The sequence below is a fragment of the Theobroma cacao genome, chromosome 3 (genome assembly GCF_053813885.1).
Source record: "Theobroma cacao isolate CCN51 chromosome 3, ASM5381388v1, whole genome shotgun sequence".
NCBI lineage: Eukaryota > Viridiplantae > Streptophyta > Magnoliopsida > Malvales > Malvaceae > Theobroma > Theobroma cacao.
This window is the reverse complement of record NC_142641.1, coordinates 44888323-44910558: the sequence shown is the minus strand read 5'-3', so window position 1 is coordinate 44910558 and position 22236 is coordinate 44888323. Positions and strand designations below refer to the sequence as shown.

Below are 22236 nucleotides of genomic sequence, written 5' to 3'. Positions count from 1 at the left end.
TAAACTAACTTTTTATATAATCATCGTTACGTACCTACTTCCTCAAATATCTTTCTAATTAAAAAATATCTCGAGAATATTATTCATTTTTGGTTGTGTTTTGTTCCTGCGGATGCTGGTGTCAATAAATCCTTGTTCAAAGAATCTTGAACGTCATAAAAACTGAGTACTCTCTATGGACACCAACATTTGTGGTGTCCCGAAGTGCACCACCGCCGCCTCAAGATTGAGTGATGCTCAACATTGACGAAGCTCATTAAACTTCACGCAATCAATCCATTGCGGGAGGTGTTTATTGTAATTACTTTGAGAATTGAAAATGCGATTTCTTGGTTAAATTTGGAAACTGTTTTTACATATCGAGTAAAATTATTAAATGTTTATTGAGATTTGTTAATGATATAGAATGAAAGATATTGTAAGGTAATTTTAATTATGGATAATAAAATCATTGAATAAGTCATTCAAATTAAAGTAGATGAATAAAATGTTAATTTATATTTGATTTTAACTATTAAAAATCTTTTAAAGAATGAATGATTAGTTATTGTCACATTATGTGTATCGTGAATCAAATAGTTAATTTTTTATGAATATGATTTTTGTAATATTTTATTCATACGAGGCTTCTTATAACAGTATTTCAAATTTTATTAAGTAATATTACAGGAATTTTATTCCCACATTTTATTATGCCATAAACGTACTCTTTATTTTTTTCTGAAAAAATTATAATTATCCAAAGTAAGTGAAAATTTTGATCTATTATCATAAATAAAATAGTAAATTTGAACTTTATAAAATTCAAATTTATCACTCCACTTTGAATGGTTTAATAATTACCAAAATCATTATGACCAATTATTGAATATAAGGTTTGATAAGTAACAAATGCTAACCAAATAAGAGAATCGAATTTATTTTCTTGAACTTTATATACCACACTATACTAATATTCAAAAATAAAAATTGAATATTTTTAAACTTTGAAAAGCATTATTTCCTTTGTACTTTTGCACCAATTATTTATATTGAAGTAGAAATAAAATGAAAATGTTGTTATATAGTTTGATTGATGGAATGGAATAATTGCTATTATGACTTATTAAAATGTTTGGTTGATAAGAATAATTTTGAAATAATAAAAGAATAAGTGATAAAAAGATAAAAATATTTTTTATTATAATACATGATTATCTATTTTTATTTTTATTTTTAAAATATTAATAATTGATAATTAAAATATTAAAATATCAAAATATTATTTATAATGCAATCATTAATATTTTATATTATAATTTAACTATTATTATGATTAAATTTTAATTATTTTAATTATTTTTTAAATTTAAAGTATTAATATTTATAATATATAATTAAATACTTAAACTTTTTATTTAAATTTTATTTTTATTTTCACTTATAAGGAGCTCTTTTGTTTTATTAATTTTAGAGGCTCACTCATGCAATAGCAAATACCATATGAGTTGAGATTAGCTAATCTTGATTTTGAGTGATTTTGGGTATAGAAATTGCAGAGAATGACTATTCCTTAAGTCATTTGGCAACTGAACAAAAGAACAAATATTCCGTACAATTGCATATCTCATGCTCCTTTATTAAAACCAATATTTTTTTAAAGAAATAAGAATAGTATATGCTTATATCAAAATAATGCGTAATAATGAATAACATTGCCTTGTATTAATAAGATACTGAGAAGTCATATTTATAAAAAAAATTTGTGAAAAATAACTTTCTTCATAAGTCTAATTAAAAAATATCATTCATTATGATTTTAACTATTTTTAATCAGTTTTTGACATGACTTGACAACAATATCCTTTATACAATTTCAAATAAATTAAAATGATTTCGGTTTTCTCTATCCAATCATATAGATAAAAATTTTTAAATTAAATATAATTTCTCTCTTATCAAATATTATCTATCTCACCATCGATATCTTTCTCACAATTCCAAATAGCAGAGATGACATCAAAGTATGTGTTTTAAGTTATTTGGCTTATTGATTTATTCATAAAACCCTAAGTTGATAAATTAAAATTGATTATACGTATTTGTAAATTAAAAAACTGTATGATTTTAGTAACTTAAACCTAGCTGCGAGCAAGCAAATTAATTAGTTATTGGTATTACATTACTAGTTTTTAGGCATTTATGTCACTGATTGTTAAGTATTACAATACTAGTTTTTAGGTATTGTGTGACTTAATTAATGCGTTTATGATTTTTAGATATTACGTGATTGATTTTTAGATCATGCCTAAGTCACAATATCTAAAAACTAGTCACGCAATGTCTTACTAACTAGTTACACAATACCTTGCTAACTAGTCATGCAATGCCTATCAACCTGTCACATATGCTATATCAACCAACACGTAATAACTAAAAATTAATCACTAAATGTATAAAAATTAATAACATAGTGTTTAAAAATTAGTCACATAATGCTTAAAAATTAATTACGCAATGCCTAAAAACTACTAAAACTATTAAATTACATTTAACAAAATCAACAACTTCAAACAAAACACTATATTCTATTTAACAACATAATCAATGAATATGCCTATTTGACAAATAATGCTCAAAAGTTTTTCTTTATATATCACAAATCATTACAAAATGCTTAAAAATGTTCAAAACGCTCAAAGATTTTTCTTTATATATCAAAAACCACTCTAAAATGTTCAAAATGCTTAAATTTTTTTTTTGACAAAAAATACTTTAAAGATGAATGGTCTAACAATATAAGTGTAAAGGATATGAGTTGATTTAAAATGCAGACATAAACATATGGATTGGTTTCATTAAATGTAATTTTATTCAAAATTAATTTTTTTTGATTAAATGTAGTTAAAATTATAAAAAATTTTATTTTCATAAAACCTTACGTATGAGAGGTATTTTCGAAAATAATCTTCAAAAAAAAATTCACTGAAAAGCTATATTTATAAAAAAATCGGTCAAATGATTATATTTTAAGACGGTTTTTAATTCTTTGATGTGGCCTCATGTATGGCATTTCCCATTCACATGATAAGCTAATAAATTACCTTATTGTAAATATTATTATAACTAATTATATTGTTTTTCATTTATTGGGTAGATAAACGCATACAAAAGTATACTTGTACACAAACTATGTTACTCTATTTTATTTTGGCAATGGAGGGGGAGTGGGACAGACAAAAACAGGCCACAGCCTAGGATGGATGCTTAAGCTATTGCCATATATATATATATAAACATCAATTTACCGATTAATCATCCAGCACTAGTACGAAAAAGGCTGAGTCTAGAATCGGGGCAGGCATTGTTGTGGTTTCTCTCCCATTTTCTCAATTGTCCCAATCTCTCTCCGGAGATTTTCTGGGTGCAGAAACCAGCATATTCTTTTTCCCCAATGGGGTCTATGCTCGGTGACCTGCCGTCGTTTGACCCCCATAACTTCAGCCAACTTCGTCCCTCCGATCCTTCTAATCCTTCTGTAAGTATCCCAGAATCCTTTTTAAACCCAACCCCATTAACAAAAATACATGAAAATATGAATTCTTTTCTGGTATGATCTGAATAAGTTGTTCGTTTCAACTGTTCTGATACTGCAATAAAACCCACATGCGGTTTCAGATGAGTAGTGAAGAACTGTTAGATTTTTATGATTAGATTTCAAGGTTTACCCAGATATGATGTTGGTGGATTCTTTTCTCAAAGCGCTTTTCTGAATTTGGACCTTAAAAAATGCTGTAGTCCATATAATCAGTTAGTCGTCAGAAGCTTTTTGGATAAAGTTCGTTTGTGGTTACAAATGAATATCTTGCTTTCGTATTTATAGGGGTTAAATGATTCTCGGAATTTCTACTCCGGTATTATTACACGTTTAGTGCTTTTGTTGTTTGCATTGCAAGATACATTTAACACTAGTATGTTTATTAATTGGAATGAATGGAATGTAATATGGTGATGTTACCATGTGAAGCATCTAAGTTATGCAAATAGGACTTGTTATTATCTGTTTGCTAAAATGACAAAGATCTTTATACAGCACAAGCATTAGCGTGGAAATGCTTTCTTGTATGGGAATGGCAGTTTCCTTAAAATGGTAGGGTAACTATTCATGAGCTTGTGATTTTGACCACTGCATGCTACTGTCAGCTTCTAAATCTACCAAGATTTTAAGTTCATGCTCTAGAAGCTTTTCAGATCTTCCTGTGTACTTGGTAGTTTAAGTTCTTAAGACTGGTTCTTAACAATGATCAAGAAGTTCTATATTTCAGATCTTCCTGTGTACTTGGTAGTTGAAAGTTTGTTTCTATGTGGGTATTGAGAGAATTGGTTTGAGAATTTGCTGTTTTCTTGATAAAAAATTAATCCTGTCCATGACATGGACATGCTATTGACAGAACGCATGAAATTGAGCTTTTGCATTCTAACTTGGGCACCGTTTTACTGGTGATTCGTATTGAGATAATGATTGTGTTGATGACATTTGGGCAGTCGCTTGAAAATATTGAAATGTCAGGAGAAAAGAGAGAAGGTGAAGGGAAAGCCCAAAAGGAACGAGAGATATTAGATCACCCTTTTTCTTTCCTTTATCTTCTTCTTTTACTTGGTCTACCTCCTGATCATTTTCTTGAAATTCTCACTTAATTCTAGTTTTGTTTAGATCTTGAATTTGTATAGGGTAATATAATTGCCGAAAAGAGTTCAGTAAGGCAGGGTTTCACCTGGTAAAGAAGCTGCATGGTGAATTTTGAATTGCTGTCCTCTAGCACATGGTGCACTACAGGATATCAATTTCCTTTCATAGCATGCATACATGTAGGCTTATATGAATTTATGTATCTATTTTTGTTTCAATAGTTTATAGTGGTTCCCTGCCTAATTGTTATAAGGTTTCCGATTAAGTAAGAGTTGTTGAAATGTCCAAAGGGTATAGAACATTTTTCACCAGACTTTCTATCCTTTTTAGCTATTTTAGCATGTGAGATGCTATGCTAATGGATGGAGTTCATATGGAGCTCCTTTATGTTTTCAAATGAAGAATTTATGACAAATTAATCTTTTTGCTTTCAGATTGATAGGTTGGTCTTTTAACAAAATTACACTTACTTGTATGGTTTGTTACTTTGCTTGAATATTTTAGGAGCATAAAATGCTTCTCCTTACTTTTCAGTCATGTTAAGAATTGATTGCACTTTATCTTTTGTACTTAATCTTCTCTTTTTGGCTAGAAAATGACACCTGCCACCTACCGCCCTACTCATAGCCGGACTCTTCCACCTCCTGACCAAGGTATTGAACTGATATTTTTCTCCTTGTTTTTACTTGTGAAACAATATTCCCGAGGAAATATAAGATATTATTGGCCTTATAAACTGTCTGCAATGGTAACATGATAACCTTTGGTTGGCTGATTCTTTCAGACTTTGTCTACATGGTGATAATATATTTTAAAAATTCATGTCATATACTGTGATAATTATTTGGCTAGGTACCTTCTAGGATGTTGAATGTTGACTTCTGTTTGAGAGCAGCAAGTGCTGGAAATTATGTGGAGATGTCTGAATTGGAACTGGATATGATGTCATTTTTCTGTAAAAATGGTATTGCCTTGACAAATGGGCTTCAAATAATTGGTATTGGACTGAGAACTTGATTTTTACATGGCACTCTATGCTTGCTACCACTGCTACTTGCTTACATTTTTTTTGTCATCTGTCTCTGAAATGGTGGAATTGCTTTACCTTGTTTCTTTAGTTCTTTGTTTCCTTCTGCAGTAATCTAAATGTCGTAGAGTACTCATCTGGAATTGTTCATCTTCTCTCAGTTTCATTTTGATATCGACGAAGAATGGAGATTTCTAATTGGAAACCAGTGATTGATTGCGTACTTGATTGAAATTGCTGTTTGAAGTTTATCAATTGGAATGAAATTGTTAAGTTGTATGCGTGTTCTAAATTGCCTGTGCTACAAACACAAAGGCACTACTAAATGAGATTGCATTCTGGTGCAGTGCCACAGCTCATTGGCTTAAATTCTTGATTTCTTATCCTTATTTTTTTAATTGACCTGTGAACATTTTCTTTTTGTGTAACTGACCTCTCAAACACTTTCAACAGTTATAACTACTGAGGCCAAAAATATACTTATAAGAAATTTCTATCAGCGTGCTGAGGAGAAGGTTAGTAACTTGTTTATGATTTTTCATGTTATAACAGTGCATTCAAATAATTTCAGTCACTGTTACAAATTCAAGGACACATGCATGCACCTTGAGAGTGGGTGTCTGGGTTCATTTAGTTTCTTTTTGCTTTTCTCATTGCAGTTGAGACCAAAGAGAGCAGCCACTGAACATCTAATACCAGAGCATGGATGCAAGCAACCTAGGGCTTCTACCTCATAGTCGTGATGAGATTTTCTTGGGTTTCTTTGATGCTCATGTAAATGTATATTCTCATATAAATGTGTTGTAGAAACTGTGCGGCAGTTGTTGTAAAACGGGACACCACACATGTACATTTTGTGTGTAGAAATCAAACTTATAGCTGGGTTATCCCAATAACAAGGAGTGTTCTGTTTAGTTTTACATGTTCCGTTTGGTATTTCATTCCATGTGGCGTGGCTAAATTGCTGAAAAGCTAAATCCATGTATGCTCATTTTATATGATGTGCACAGTTGCATCTCTAAGTAATTACAGGTTTGAATATATTGCTTGGGCTCAAGGAGCTGCATATTTTAATATAATATCCATGCTCCTGTTGCTTATGAAGTTAGTTTATGCCTGTTTCAATTACATAAATTGAAGGTTTTCCCTGTGGGGTTACAGAAGATAAGAGTAGTTTGGGAATCAACTGAGATTCAAAACAACAGGTAGAGGTACGGTAGTGTGTTGCATCACTTCTTAACAGAATATTCCATGAGGTTTAAGACTTAAAGATCTGATGACCATTCATGTTTCACGGAGTTAAGGGTCGTTTTCTGTCTAGGGTCTCCCAAATTTGGCAACATTAGGCCTCTCAAAGTCTTGAGTTTGGCACCAATTTGCCCACACGCAATATCCTGATGAAAAAACGTTTCCTAACAATTACTTGAGAATGTGGGACAAAATCATATATTGCAGTGGCTGTGTTTGCACTTGAATGAATTTCGGTAAACACATTGGAAATGGGCCATTCACCGGAGTTGCACCCAGCGGTTGACAAATGGAAAGTAGACAACGAATGATATTATTTGGTTCCTGCAATTAAATACCTACCTTTAAAATAAAAATTAAGGAAAAAAAAAGGAAACAAATTACTGCCACAAATACCAAAAAAGAGAAAAAAAAAAAAAAAAAGGAAAAGGAAAAACGAAGGGAACCCACGAAACAGAGTCAACAAAGAAACTGAAACTACTCCACAAAGAAACAGAGCCTTTTCTCTGCCAAAGCAAAGATTTCAACAGCTATGGCCACTCACTTTTACAGTTGTTCTCCAATTCCAGCAAAACCCACCCCCACTACGATCTCCAACAAGTCCATTTTGTTGCCTAATCCTCGTATCATAACCGCCAGGCATCATAATAACATCCTACAATCGGCATCATCATCTTCTTCAGCTTTTACTCTTACAGCTTCAATTTCACCGGGTGCTACTTCGGTTGCAGTCGATGGACCCACCACCTCCACGAAACCTTCCAAGTCTTTGCCGTTTAGAGTGGGCCATGGCTTCGACCTTCATCGTTTGGAGCCTGGCTACCCTTTGATCATTGGTGGGATTGATATTCCTCATGATAGAGGCTGCGAGGCTCATTCGGATGGTATGTTCACATTCCAATCGTCCAATTTTGCTTTATTTTTGTTTTTCCCAACTTTAATATCCATTTTTTATATCTTTTAGTTTCTTGTATTTGGATAGTTTTAATTTATCAAAGTTCTTTTTTTTAAACCCCGTATATGTTTTCTCGGAATCTGTATCTCTTGGTTGTATTATCTGTTTAAATTATCCACAATTTGCTTTTGATGCTAACTATATGGGGATTAACGTGTTGCAGGAGATGTGCTGCTTCATTGTGTTGTGGATGCAATACTGGGAGCTTTAGGGCTTCCTGATATAGGGCAGATATTTCCTGACTCTGATCCCAAGTGGAAAGGAGCTCCATCTTCTGTCTTTATCAAAGAAGCTGTGAGTAATTTTGGGTAATTTTGAGAAATTCATTTTATTTTTTTTTTGGGTATTTTATTTTCAGTGTATGCTTTGACTGGTTCACTGTTGGATACCTTAAAAACAGAGTTCATAACACACAGACACACACAAAAGAAAAAAAAGCTTTATTTGCCATACTATGAAACTTCTACTTAAAATCTGGCCTCAACTTGGTCGGATTGTGTTAGGTTGGGAGAAGGGTCCTATATTAGAACACTAGTACTCTATGAACTCTTGTTGAAGAGAAAGTAAACGAAAAGGCAACACAGAGCTGAATTATGCAATTATTTATTTTGGGTGCATAGTTAAGGAAGGAAAATATTAATCATTCTGAAAGTCATACGCTCCAATAATGTACTTTGACACAACATTTAAGTATAAAAATCTTATGAAATATCCTTTTTAGCCTTGTTGATAAGAAAAATAAAATAAAAAGGAACTCCTTGAGTGGATTGGACAGACTACACAGTCAGTTTTTGTAGTCAACCCATATATGATATAGCACTACTTATTGATCTCTTGAGGGGCATGGCTGGTTAATTTCTATCTGCTTAGAAACAAAAACTGAGTCTGCTAGTTCATAGCATTTGGTAATTTCTATTAGATGCATTAGCAGAACAAATCAATAGAGGGCTGCCAGTATTGAGGAGTGGAGAAGTGAGTATGATACTGCTGCATCAGAGCAAAACTCTGATTGTCTGACACTGATAGTGACTTTCCAACCACAATGCAATGAACCTTGTACTTTATGTGATACAATGAATCTAACAGTGCAATGAATCTTTCTTCAGAACAGCTTAACTTGTGTATGGATGGAAATTGTATTAAGTTCTTTATTGTCGACTGTACTTACTGATAAGGGCATGTGCATGTATATAACTGAAGAAAATTCTGTATAACCTTGTATTCTGCCTAGCCTGCAAAGTAATACTTTGTGCAGATGCACCTTGTAAACATGATGTTTGACTTAAAAGTTTTAGGTAAAATAAGTTAATAAAAGTTGATGCTTTTAAGAGCAATGTATCGGGTATGATATTGCTTCACTTTTGAATTCTGTAAAATCTCTGATGCTTTTTGGACAGTGACTTCACCAACCACAATTCAATGAACCTTTCTTCAGAACAGCCTAATTTGTTTGTGATTGGAAATAGAATCGACTTTTTAGTATTGACTGAACTATTGCATATTCATGTATGTGCATGAAAACCCTGTATAACCTTAAATTTGTATTTATCCATCTTCCAAACTGATGCTATATGCTGATGCCAGTCTAGGCTGTAAAGTAAAAAGCTATATTACATCTTATGCCATATGCTTCATCTAGAAGTTCTCATGTAGTTGTCCCTTTGTATAGTATAGTGGAGGATCCTTGCTGAACCTGCATTTGCATGTATAGTGAATTCAGTCAGAGAAGAGACTAAAGCCCTGTTGGGAGCACAGGCTAGTGTGGTGGGATTTCCCCCCAAAATGGCACTGGACCCATATGGCTCTCACTCCTAAATAGCCTCTAAATCAATAATGTGTTCTCCTAATGCCTCTGCCCTTCCACCTCTTTTAATGCTACTTTCTTCACAAGGATTGATTGTTTGGCATTCTAAAAGTTTTAACTTAATGTGAGGTTGCCAACCTTAAATTGGTAGGATAGATCTATCTTGAGTTGACCTAGAACTGGCATAAGGAAGAATGATTAACCGCAAACTACAAAGCTGGGGAACTGTAATGATCTGAGTCCAAGCACCACTGGCCCAACAACTTTTTGAGCCTAAACCTCGTAGTTCTTAAAAGTTTAAGCTGAAGTTACTCTTAGTGATTGACTTAGACCCTTATATAGGTTTTAACAATCACATTTGCATCTAATGTGGGATTGGGTATCACTATCTCACTCACTCAAATCCTTGATGTCCTCATCAAGGCCACACATCACAATCACAATCACAATCAAAGCCCACTCTACAGGATCAAACATCTCACCAGCACAATGTGAAAGTCCACACCAAACAAACACATGTTCTAATACCAATTGTAATGTTCTGGGTCTAAGCACCACCAGCTTAACAACTTCTCAGACTTAAACCATGTTCTATTACCATTTATTCTTTTCATAGCTTATTTCCATGGTGTGTTAAATAAAGTAGCTAATACATGTAAGTTGCTACTAGTAATTGACTTAGACCCTTCTATAAGGCTTAATAATCACATTCACATATGATGTGATAGGAGCAAATGACAACATGATCACTTTGAAATGTGGATGTGGATGTGGATGACCCACAAACTGATTTGATTAAGGAAACTGATATTTTTACTTTCTACTTTATACTGAATTCAAATCATAGAAATTAGTGATAAATAACTAAATATTTATATCAGTTGAAGAACTTCCTGACTAAGTTTGTGCAGACCAATATGCTAAGCATGATCAAACAGAAATAATAGAGTATTATGTAAAAAATGAAATGAGTATAAATTGTTTGTGTTGGAATCCTTTTTATCCTCATGCATTATCTACCCTGCTCGTGTTAGTCATGCTAGGCTTTCATTCTAGGAATATAGGATTATGTCTCCAATTTTAGCTGTTCATACAATTTAAATTAATCATACTCATACCCTGCAGCATGGTTTTTTTCAGGTGAGACTCATGCATGAAGTAGGCTATGAGATTGGAAACTTAGATGCCACCTTAATTCTTCAAAGACCAAAATTAAGTCCACACAAGGAGGCTATCAAAGCCAACTTGTCTGAGCTGCTGGGAGCCGACCCATCTGTTGTCAATCTTAAAGCAAAGACTCATGAGAAGGTCGACAGTCTTGGTGAAAATCGAAGTATTGCAGCCCATACTGTGGTCCTACTGATGAGGAAGTAAATATAGGTCTCGGATATCAGTCTCGAGTATGGAAATTGTATGGCATACCGTGAGCATTAGTTGTAAAACTGCCATAAATTATGGCATTGCTAAGTATGAAAGCTTGATGTGTTTGGTTGGACCACAATGTTAGAGTTGTGTTTTCAACATTTTACCAAAACGACTTGAACAACAACGATGGTAAGTTTTGACGAGGCTACAGTTTCCCGATTGGTCATTAGTCTATGACGTTTGTCAAAGGCTCAAAACATGCAGTAGAATACAGACCAAAGTCAAATTAAGCGTTTATATCTATGTTCTAAACAGTTTCCCAACTTCAATGTTGAATTCCTAGTTTCTGCTGCATTAAAGTGACTATGGCTGCGTTCACGTGTTCAACTTTGGTGAATTCACCGGTTTCCTGATTGAATTTGAATTGTTCTCAAGTTCCACATTAAACCATCATATGCGTGACTACCATGAATTTCACATGACTATTGATTGACGTTTGGTGTGTTTTCTCTTTTCAAATATTGTTTGCTGCATGCGCCCAACACGAAAACTACGAAGGAAATATGAATTGTATTTTTGGAAACTTTTTTGTTGTTTTGTTGGACAAGGAATGAGAATGTTCCCCTCACCCTCAGGTCAAAGTAGAAGCCGATTTTAAAACTCTCTGACCATTGCCAATTAATCCCATTTTTCTGATGATTTTCCCGATATGATTGTCGCCGTATGTTCATGTTTATGGAGTGTCATCCACTAAGAATAACCCAGAAAAAGTCCCTCAAGTTTTGCTTCGACCATTTCAGAGGCGGAATTCAGACTCTTTGTAACTGGTTTTTCAAATAGCCAAAGTGTTATCGTACCAGATTAAGAATTTTCAACGCTACAGGAAGCAGGAATCCAATCTGTTGACTTCCTGAAAAGATTAATTACAAGCTTTCAACTCAAACTGAAAGAGAAAGTTAGACAAGTGGGTCGATTTGGTCGCCTATGAAGGCTTCAAACTGCACATCTCTGATCAATCTCTTACCCTGAGAATCTCAGGAGGAATGACCCCCCACTCGCCGGCCTCCCCTGAGACTGACAAAGCTTGTAACCAAGTAGCAACTTGTAGAAGCCACCAAGGATTTTTTTGTCTTCTTCTAGTTCCAAAACTTGTCATATGTTCCCTGGAGAAAAGGCTAAATGTCTCCAAACTCAATATTTTGTGTAACTTTCTTCCGATGTCACACGATTAATTGTTCTGTACTTTATCATGTTGAATACTACTGGGTATTCAATAGCGGCAGTTTGGAGAACAAAGTAAATTTTTTTAAAAAAGTTAAAGAGGAATTCCTTAACAAGGAAGGGAGTATTAAATGCATGAAGAAGGTAACGTTGTAGTCAAAGGTAGATAGAGGAAGTAAGCTAATTAACCCAGCTGACAAAGTAATTAATTAGCTGGTAATACAGAAAATCTTGATCAAATCTTCCCTTGAAAGATGAAGGCATCAACGGAGATATTAAAAGGATTAGCTTAGCTTTGTGTAATCCAACTGTGCTCAAAGGGACAACAAGAAATAAAAAAATGGGGATAGGCACAATAAAGAATTGAATGCTTATGTCAGAATCAGACCCGGCCAATTATGCCACCGTCGCTCGTTGCCCTTTCTCGGCACTCTTTTGAGTAAACACTATTAATATAGCATTTATAAAATGGGGCCATAGAGAGTTGAATTATTCTATAGAAAGGGCCATAGCAGATAAGCCAGATTGGGACCTTCTACTGAATTGATCCAGGCACACAGCAAAATTTGACACATATTAAAAGGTTTCTCTTCGCTGTTTCAAGTCCTCCCAATCTGAAGTCGGTCTTCAATTTTTTACAATTAATTTATTGTCGGTGATTACGGATTTTCCATTTTAAATACTTAGTAAAGCAATGGAATGCCTCCTGATGTCGCTATGCTTTCTGCAAATACTCTAATCCTGGGTTACAACCAATCCTCTAGAAGTGTCCACTCCACTAATCTTGATTCCACTTTTCAAAGTCATTGAACTAATCAGATGACTTCACCTTAATCATTGTTTAAGCAGACACTAAGCAAGAGGGTCCAAAGGGTTGGGAGAACAGCACCAATGACTTGCAATAGTTGTCTGCACCAGCCCTGCCTCTGATCACCTGAGATGGCTCGTGCTCCATGTTTAACATATGAGAATGGAGCTCAGTAAAATGCCCACATGGGCGAGGCAAGCCGAAAGCTGAATCTCTTCATTGACAAAGATGATTACCCTTGACCTTACTATACAAAGTACTAGTATGATAATCACATGGGACGGTTCTGTAGTTCACTTTGTGACTTGCAGTGAGTTAACGAGTGAACCTACATCTACAACACGGTACCGTGTGAGTCAAATCTGTCGGACCTTTATTGCGGAATTAATTCGGGAAACAATTTTTTTTTTTTGAAAGGCAGAGTAATTATTGCGTAACATAAATAATTGTCATGTAAAATGTTTTTATAATCGTATAAATGTCGGAGAAGATCTCTTTGCCCAGAAAACAAAAGAACAAAGATTAGGTGCGTAGCTAAATTCTTCATTAGGCGAAAATAGCGTGTCGAATGGACGGAAAAGAAAAGAAAAGTAAAGACAAAGAAGAAAAAACTACAAGTTATATAAGTCAAAAGAGGCACGTAAGGTTGTGCAGAAGTTGAAAATTAAAAGGAATAAATAATTATTTTAAAAGAGTAATAATGATGTTCAAGAATTATACATTTATCATTGAATCAGTAATTAAGTGTTATATTTAAGATAGAGTAATTAGTTGGTTCAATAAAAAAAAATTGAATAAATCAACTTTTCATAATAGTAATTGAACCAACTAAATCACTTTTTTAAATTAAATTAAATATAACTTATTAATATTCAACCGATTCAATCGATTTATTGAATTTGAGATTGTTGGAATTGAAAGATTATAATCAATTTAAAAGGAGTACAATTACGTTCAAAAAACTTAAGAGGTTCAAGAAGATAAAAAAAATTAATATGTTATGATATTAAAGAATGTACATTTAATTGTAAGAAACTAAAATAAGTAAATTAGTTGAGGATTACTTTAATTAAACAGACAATACTTACAACATCTGTCGCCTATCGTGTTGTGAAGTCAAATGGAGTAACTCATTTGTCCTAAAAAGCAGGTATCCAAGTTCAAATTATTTTATTTTATTTTCTAACTCTAATGGCAGTTTTAATTTTTTAAAAATGATTACCAAATTCCAGAATCTTGTCAAAGATGTCCTCTTTCTTCCTTCATGGAACTTTCTCATACGACCCTGGCCCTAGCCATCGTCAACAGGTGTCATCAACACTATAAAAAAAATAGGCACGTATCAGTACCGAGCAGGCAAACAACTCGCAATTGCTTAAACCCACAAAAAGCTCCAGCAAGCAATTCCTTCCAACGCTCTCACACCAAACGAATCTATTCTTTCTCTGCAGCTTCTCGTTTGCTAGTTCTCAAAAGCTTTTTTATTCTTTGTACTAGAAAGACTAATTCTTTTCAAGCCGGAAAAAATGGTTGCCATGTCTAAGATAGCAACTGGCAATGGTCATGGTGAAAACTCCCCTTACTTTGATGGCTGGAAGGCATACGAGACAAATCCTTTTCATCCTACAGAGAGACCTAATGGAGTCATTCAGATGGGTCTTGCTGAGAATCAGGTACCTAGTAACTTCCAGGAATTTTGTAAAGTATCATTGCTTTCTGTGCTCTGGACTCTGGTAAAGTTTATAACAGAAAAAAAGAACAGCAGAAACTGATAGTTTCCTGCTCTTTGCATCTCCAGCTTTGTTTTGACTTCTTCCAAAAGTGGCTCATGAAACACCCAGAAGCCTCCCTCTGCAGTCCAGAAGGTGTAAGAAAATTCAAGGAGACTGCACTTTTCCAGGATTATCATGGGATGCCTGAGTTTAGAAAAGTACGGCAAACCATAACAGAATTATTCTTGAATCTACTTCAAGGCACGTTTTATTGATTAATCTCGTTAAATTGAAGTAATACTTAATCAAACTTGTGTGATTTACCACAGGCTGTTGCAAAATTCATGGGGAAAGTGAGGGGAGACAGAGTAAAATTTGATCCAGACCGCATTGTTATGAGCGGTGGAGCAACCGGAGCTCATGAGATGGTTACCTTCTGTTTGGCAGATCCTGGTGAAGCATTCCTGGTTCCCACTCCTTATTATCCAGGGTAATGCATCATCTAAACATTTTCTTCTCATTCTTAAATATCTTTTTTGGGTTTTTTTGTTTAAAAAAGAATTACTACATGACTAGAAAATGGAAATTAGATGAGTACAAGTGCTCAAATTTGAATTGCTCAACTTGAGTTGAGTTTTTCCTTCAATCTTATAATGACCAACCTTGACCTTTGTCCGCATACCCACCCACACATGGAAAGGAAGGAGAAAGGGGGAGGAACTGCTAATTGACAATTAATTTATGAATAAGATTAGTTTAATTAATCTAGTTTAGTCAACTTAGCAGTAATGTCAAATGTGACAACGTCGCCGCCTGAGATTGGTTCAAAGGGGATGGAGTCTGGGTAACTCGGTATTTTCCTCTTCCCCCCCCCCCCCTTGTTTTTTTCTGAATGGAAAAATTGTTGATATCCCAGTTCTCTTCGATGAACCTTTAACTGATGGGAGTCATGAAAGAAACATTGTCTCTTTGTTTTGATGTCGCACACTTCTTAGCTCTTGCCCCATCGGTGTATTATTGATGGTAATCATGCGAAGGACATATATTATTATCAAGTACAGACAGATACTCTTAAATAAGCATAGGAAAACTTCAGAACTTTGTATGGAGGATGGAGGACAATAATTAAACACTTCTTGCTGATTTTTAGCAAAAATAAAAACTGAAAAATTTTCTTTAATAAAGATAAGGCTCACCTCCCCTCAGTGGGACAGTTATAATCTTTAGAAAGTTGAGTAGTCATTTTCATTTGAATTAGTCTACTTGTTATTTATCCTAGGCCTAACTCCGAGGCATAACAGCTGGATGCATGAAATAGACACTTAAGGTGTTACTAATAAAGGGTAACAGGTAAGCGAAGGGATTAAGGCTTTTATGAGGAGTTGACTAATTACAGAAGGTGGAAATAAAGTGAATTACTAATTTTTTTGTAATTACTTTGATATTTCACGGTGTAATTCCTGGTTTACTCAAATACTTTGGCTTTCCTTCTGCAGATTTGATCGCGACTTGAGGTGGAGAACGCGTGTCGAGCTTGTTCCAGTCGATTGTGAGAGTTCCAATAATTTCAAGATCACTAGAACTGCATTGGAAGCTGCATATGAAAAAGCGCAAGCAGCTAACCTCAGAGTCAAGGGTTTGCTCATAACCAACCCATCAAACCCATTGGGTACTATCTTGGATAGAGAGACGTTGAAGAGTATTGTAAGCTTCATAAATGAAAAGAACATTCACCTGATCGGCGATGAGATTTATTCTGCCACAGTTTTCATGGAGCCTGAGTTCGTTAGCATTTCTGAGATTATAGAGGAAGACATCGAATGCAATCGTGATCTCATCCACATTGTTTACAGTCTTTCGAAGGACATGGGTTTGCCTGGCTTCAGGGTTGGCATTGTGTACTCATACAATGATGCTGTGGTGAGCTGTGCCCGCAAAATGTCCAGCTTTGGACTGGTGTCCTCACAAACTCAGCATTTGATTGCATCAATGCTATCAGATGATGATTTTGTTGAGAGTTTCATTGTGGAAAGCAAAGAGCGGTTATTCAAAAGGCACAAGTATTTCACTTGGAGCCTTTCCCAAGTCGGCATTGGTTCTTTGCAGAGCAATGCTGGCCTGTTTATATGGATGGATCTGCGTAAACTCCTGAAAGAGAAGACATTTAAAGCCGAAATGGATTTGTGGCAGGTAATAATCAAAGAAGTTAAGCTCAATGTTTCCCCCGGTTCTTCTTTCCATTGCCAGGAGCCAGGTTGGTTCAGGGTTTGTTTTGCTAACATGGATGACAACACCGTGGAAGTTGCTTTGATGAGAATCAGAACTTTTATGCTTAAGAACAATGAGGCCATGGTTCCTCGAAGCAAACTATGCAGGCGAAGCAGCCTTAAACTCAGCTTGTCTCGAAGAAAGGATGATTTCATCACGTCACCAGGCATCATGTCTCCTCACTCTCCCTTACCGACCTCGCCTCTGGTCCGAGCAAGGACTTAAGCTGAACGACGGCTTTTCGCCACTATATATATTACTAGGAAAGGATTGAATCTTTCTTTCCTCCTTCCGTGCTAGAAACTTTATCTTAGTTGTGTTTTACGTTGATCTGTAAATTAGAGGATCGGCGGCTGCATTGTTTCCCATGGAGATGACCCCGTGCGCATATACGATCCATTTGGCGGAAACTCTCTATCACATGGGACTCCTTGGTTTCGTGATCGCTATCCTTTTTCTTCAACAATTGTAAACTTTTTGTCTTTCCTCATGCAAAAGTGCAAGTGAGGGAAGTTTATTCAATATGCTTGTGAGCAATGCTTGTGCGCACACGTATACTATTGTTGGTTGTTTTCTTTTGTTTGTTAGATCACTGCAACAAAAAATGTCTAGTTCTGATTTGTAATGGTGAACCTAATTATCAATGTGTAAAATAAAGATTTATTTTTAAAATTTCTTTTGCCTAGCAATTACTATGATTGTTGCTGTTAAAACATTGTGGTCACTGCATATTTCTATAAGACAGAATCCGAAGTTCAATATGTAATTCCTCAACTGACAAGCCAGTGCAAAAATAGTCTGTACATAGCCGTTCATTACAGAATATTTCACCCATGAAATCATATGACATTGGTAATATATAACATATAATGATTTCCTTCTAGCAGGCAATGATCATCCAGCAGCACACTTGTACGATCGATGTTAATACATTCCAATGTTATCTATCTGCAAGTCCCCCAGAGATTGGTGCTAATGGAGCCATATATCACGTGAGATATTCTTCTACTGGTAGCATGTATGTTACTGCATCTAAAGATGGTGCTATTCGGTTAAGGGATGGAATAAGCCATAGTTGGTGCACATGGAGCAGCAGAGGCCACAAGTGCATGTTTTACAAAGGCTCAAAGGTATGGATGTTAAACGGTTTAGTTCTAAGCAGGATACGTTGTAATTTATAAATTAAATGAGCTATATATAAATTGCAGAATAAGAAGCTTTATATGTTATTTGTTATATTATTAAATGGAGAAAACATGTCATGTCAAAAAAATATATATAATTTGCTCAAACATCAATTTTACTTGGAGAAAATTGACCCTGTTGCTATAAACATCTCACCAACTACTGTTCCAGTTCCTAAAATTGGCACACGCTCACTGAACTCGACAATGAGATTTCTGTAAGTAACTTGCAATAAGGGTGACAGCTTGCTTCACTAATCAATGGTTTTTATATAGAATCGAATCTTTTCCTCTTCAAGGAAGGAAAAAGAAAGACCCATTAGAGAGTCCAACCATTGGATGATTAAAGATAGAGAGAGTACGCAATGAGGTGGGAAGGAGAAGGAAGTCCAGCAATGCAATTATCCTGAAAAGAAAGGAGAGAGAGAACTGGAAGCAGCAAATTGCTTCAATTCTTCATTCTATTTTTGGGATTCTCGAAATCATACAAAATTATTGGAAACACACTGTTTACTAGTTCACGGCTATGCATGAGGAATGGTTTACAAAAAATTTGTCCAGTATTCTTTTTTTTTTAGTTGCAAACCATGAATTATCATAATCATGATTTGAGTCATCCAACGACTAAATTATTGCAAACAAGTTGGTATCCGGTGGTTTAATTTATCATTCATATTCCACTTGTCTTCATCTCTTTGCAATTTAATAGCCAGTCATTGTCATTTGCATGCCATCAGAAGGGTATTTATGATGTGCTGATGCAAGAACATCAGGATGAGTTTGCTTAAACAACCAAAGATTAGTTGGAAATTGGTGGACTAATGCTCTAGTAGATGACATCATGTGCTATGTATAATGGAAAGGTTACTGTTCAATGACCATATCAGTAAATATAAGGGCACAGGAGATGACATAAAAAGATTACTTTCTATTTCATGATCATTCTCCGGAGTCTTGAGTATACTTTCCAGGGTTTGTTGGCAGCTCCCCATGTAAAAACCGCGTCAAATGAGGACTTGGCTACTTGGTCTACGGCCCTGTTCTTGATCCAGACTTGGGTGACTGACTTCCTTAACAACCATATTTGAGCTTTCTGTTTGCGGGTTTGGGTGACCAATTTTTGTTAATTCATTAATGAGCAATATTGGAAGCCTGAGTGCATAATTGCACATAAATTTAAAATTTTCCAGAGTATTGATGACAGTGTCGAATGAGACAGACCAATCCTTTTTGGAGACTCGGCCACTTGGCCTGCTCTTGGTCTGCAACCTGGAATCCTATTTGTGCTTTTCTTCAGGGGGTTTTGACCAGTTTTTGTTAATACAAGTGTTTTGTCAGAATAATAGAATCCAAAACATAATAATCCGCAAAATAATTTTTCTGAGAAATAAACAGGCTTGAGTTGGTCCAGGAAACTGTTGGAACTATATCTATTAATAGTTTTCGAATTTTTTTCCATTTTCTTTTTCGAGGAAGCAAGCATATTTCCTGTTCCCTCCGGTTTTGTGGACTTCCCGGGCACCTGCTATAATCTTCCAACTTGGGCTCATGATTAGAGTGTTATTAAAAGTTATGGAAGAAACCCGGAATGCTCCCAACTTGGGCTTAAGTTGACCCCAGGAGAGTTGGTCAAACAAGGGAGCAAACAATTTCTACTTCTAGAGACTTCCCATGACCTTTCAAATGTCCGTTCCGACTTTCAGAAGTCATCAAACGAAAGCTTCAAACAGCGTTTAAGTCAGCAAAGGAAAAATAATTTACCCATCACAGTCACAAAAAAAGATCTCTAACCAATGTGCTCTGTCGCTCCCATTGATAGTCATATTTGTTTGTGGCACTGATGAATGGCCCACAGCTTCTAATTTAAATTAAATCATGGGTTAGAAATATCTGTTCTTGGTGTATTAATAAGTGGTTTAGTTGATTTGTATCAATTCTTCCAAAAAGAAAAATACCACCCCCTGCATCATCAATTCATCATCCTATGAGCCCTCACCCTCCAGATAAGGCTTTGCGTTGATATCAAAGGCGATGGAATACGGTATTTGCTGTGTTTTTTTATGACCAAATCCTGAATTGGTATTCAGGAAACTGGTGTTCCTGGATTAATCAAATGGCCCCCTAAGCATAACCAAAGGAAAAAACAAAAAAAGCTGTACAGTTGAAAAATCAAGCAAAATATAGTTCCAGTACTATCCCCAAAATGATTCTCAATCCAATAGTTTATTCATTTTCTCTACACTTTTTACAACATGTTCTATAGAGAACAACAGTAAAATACCAATCCTTGTAATTATCAAACTATGCGTAGGACTGGAAAACCCTTTTCTGGGTTGGTCTCCAAGCGGGGCTTTGAACGCTTCAAAGTTCATTCACTGGCGCATGGAAATGTTCCAAATCCTCTGTTTGTTCTTCAGGGGTCTCGAATTTAGCAGATAACACAAGCATTCGGATTTTCTTCTGCACTCACCACCCGGTAATGTGTAGTCATGTAAGGATTATAGGCCTTGTAGGCCTTAACAAGCTCATCAATCTGATCACTTTGTTTCTTTTTATCATCCTTCTTGCCTTCATCTTTCTTACCTCCATCTTTCTTCTCTTCTTTCGCCGGTCCTACCGTTACAATCTCTGTGTACCATTGTTTTCTTAACTTGCTGACCACGTCAACAGGGTCAACATCGCCAATCACTGTAAGTTTCTTATCTTTCATGTCCATGGCAATAGAATCAATCCCTGAAAAACATTACAGAACATAGAAAACATGTATATTAATAAAGACAAGCAATTGCCAACAAAACTCATCTGATGAACAGAACAGATGATTAGATTAACTACCTGATAGACCAGAAACTGCTTTCATGGCTTTCTGTTTCCCTTTGTCATCATGTAAATCCAATTTCAAGACAACTTTCTGTAAGAAAAGAACGATAAAAGATAAGTGGCTGTCAAGTGAGAGACAAGAAAGCGTCTCTGTCCCGCTCCATAATAGAAAGAAAACTTTGTGCCTTTCAACTCAAAAAGTGAAAAACCAACAGTATCTAGAGCCACAGCCAACACAATACAGCACTTGAGTTGATGAGAAAAAGCAAAGCAAATAACCCATAAAAAATTGGCCTCGAAATTAGCAGAAGAAACTTAAAAAAAAAAAGAAAGAAAGCATGAAAAACCCATCTTTATAAACACAAGGAAGAAAATAGAGAGAAACAAAGCAGAGATTGTTTATTATTCTATTCCATTAAGACCAGCAAATAGCAGATAAAAAGTAATAAACAAAAGATGAATGATGTTAGAAGGTAATTGGTGAAGAAAGATTCATTCTCTTGCCAAGAAACCGAGAGGTGAATAGATTAAGGGGAAGGAAACTTCACCTTCATAGTTGTTCAGACTTAAGCTGCGACCAAGACTTCAACAGACTAATTACAAAAACAATAACAATGATTAGACCCAAAACACACGCAAATTGCAAGATTGAAAGGAAGAGGAATATTAATATATAGATAGTAAGTAACAAAAAGGAACAGGGCTGGAAACAACAATTCGTCCCCGGTCCACAAAAAAAAAAAAAAAAAGCGTGCCAAGAAGTAGAATTCTGACCGTTTCCTTTACTAAGAAACCATGAAAGGTTGGACTACCCTTATTTATGGACCCCCTCGAGGGGAAATTTTTGTATTTCCAATATTCTTTTATTTTTATCATTTAATTCTTATTTTAACTAATAATTACTTCATACGTTAATAAAAAAAAAAAACAAAGAATATAAAATTTATTACATGATACAAATTTTAAGAAGAAAAACTGTGCAACAGAAGGAACAAGAGTAGGAATAATGATTTACCAGGTATCCACCAGGTTTAACAAAACTGCCAAGAACAGTCATCAAACAAACAAATATTTGGAAAAGGAGCAGGAACTTAGCCTTGTCTAACAAGGAACCAATTCATCGTTGTAGTCTTGAAACTTATGGAGCAAGTCAAT

At 35.0% G+C, this 22236-nt stretch overlaps 4 protein-coding genes across 7 annotated transcripts; 3 read left to right on the top strand and 1 right to left on the bottom strand.

Moving 5' to 3' along the window:
- The first annotated feature begins 3223 nt into the window (after positions 1-3223).
- On the top strand, positions 3224-6616 carry LOC108661081 (DET1 complexing ubiquitin ligase). Of its 3 annotated transcripts, none has more exons than XM_088804238.1 (5): positions 3439-3517; positions 5262-5322; positions 5522-5666; positions 6150-6211; positions 6356-6616. In XM_088804238.1, exons 3-5 carry the CDS (start codon positions 5534-5536, stop codon positions 6431-6433), a joined length of 273 nt encoding a protein of 90 aa, XP_088660364.1. In that variant the 5' UTR covers positions 3439-3517; positions 5262-5322; positions 5522-5533; the 3' UTR covers positions 6434-6616. The 3 variants fall into 3 exon arrangements, with proteins under 3 accessions (XP_017972327.1, XP_088660364.1, XP_088660365.1); XM_088804239.1 differs by having other exon boundaries at positions 3444-3517; positions 5533-5666; XM_018116838.2 differs by lacking the exon at positions 5522-5666 and having other exon boundaries at positions 3224-3517.
- Positions 6617-7355: 739 nt separating this feature from the next.
- Positions 7356-11271, top strand: ISPF (isoprenoid F). 2 transcript variants are annotated; one of them, XM_088804709.1, is made up of 3 exons: positions 7356-7828; positions 8063-8193; positions 10829-11271. In XM_088804709.1, the coding sequence occupies exons 1-3, from the start codon at positions 7477-7479 to the stop codon at positions 11075-11077; spliced, it is 732 nt and encodes a 243-aa protein (XP_088660835.1). In that variant the 5' UTR covers positions 7356-7476; the 3' UTR covers positions 11078-11271. The 2 variants fall into 2 exon arrangements, with proteins under 2 accessions (XP_088660835.1, XP_017973969.1); XM_018118480.2 differs by having other exon boundaries at positions 7360-7828; positions 10844-11271.
- A 3064-nt stretch (positions 11272-14335) lies between these two features.
- Positions 14336-17749, top strand: ACS6 (1-aminocyclopropane-1-carboxylic acid (acc) synthase 6). The gene is made up of 4 exons (XM_007040287.3): positions 14336-14770; positions 14896-15027; positions 15139-15299; positions 16306-17749. The coding sequence occupies exons 1-4, from the start codon at positions 14624-14626 to the stop codon at positions 17300-17302; spliced, it is 1437 nt and encodes a 478-aa protein (XP_007040349.3). The 5' UTR covers positions 14336-14623; the 3' UTR covers positions 17303-17749.
- Positions 17750-20454: 2705 nt separating this feature from the next.
- LOC18606588 (heavy metal-associated isoprenylated plant protein 39-like) lies at positions 20455-22001 on the bottom strand. The gene is made up of 3 exons (XM_018118084.2): positions 21630-22001; positions 21097-21172; positions 20455-20994 (listed from the first exon to the last, which is right to left on the bottom strand). Exons 1-3 carry the CDS (start codon positions 21633-21635, stop codon positions 20690-20692), a joined length of 387 nt encoding a protein of 128 aa, XP_017973573.1. The 5' UTR covers positions 21636-22001; the 3' UTR covers positions 20455-20689.
- Positions 22002-22236: the final 235 nt, after the last annotated feature.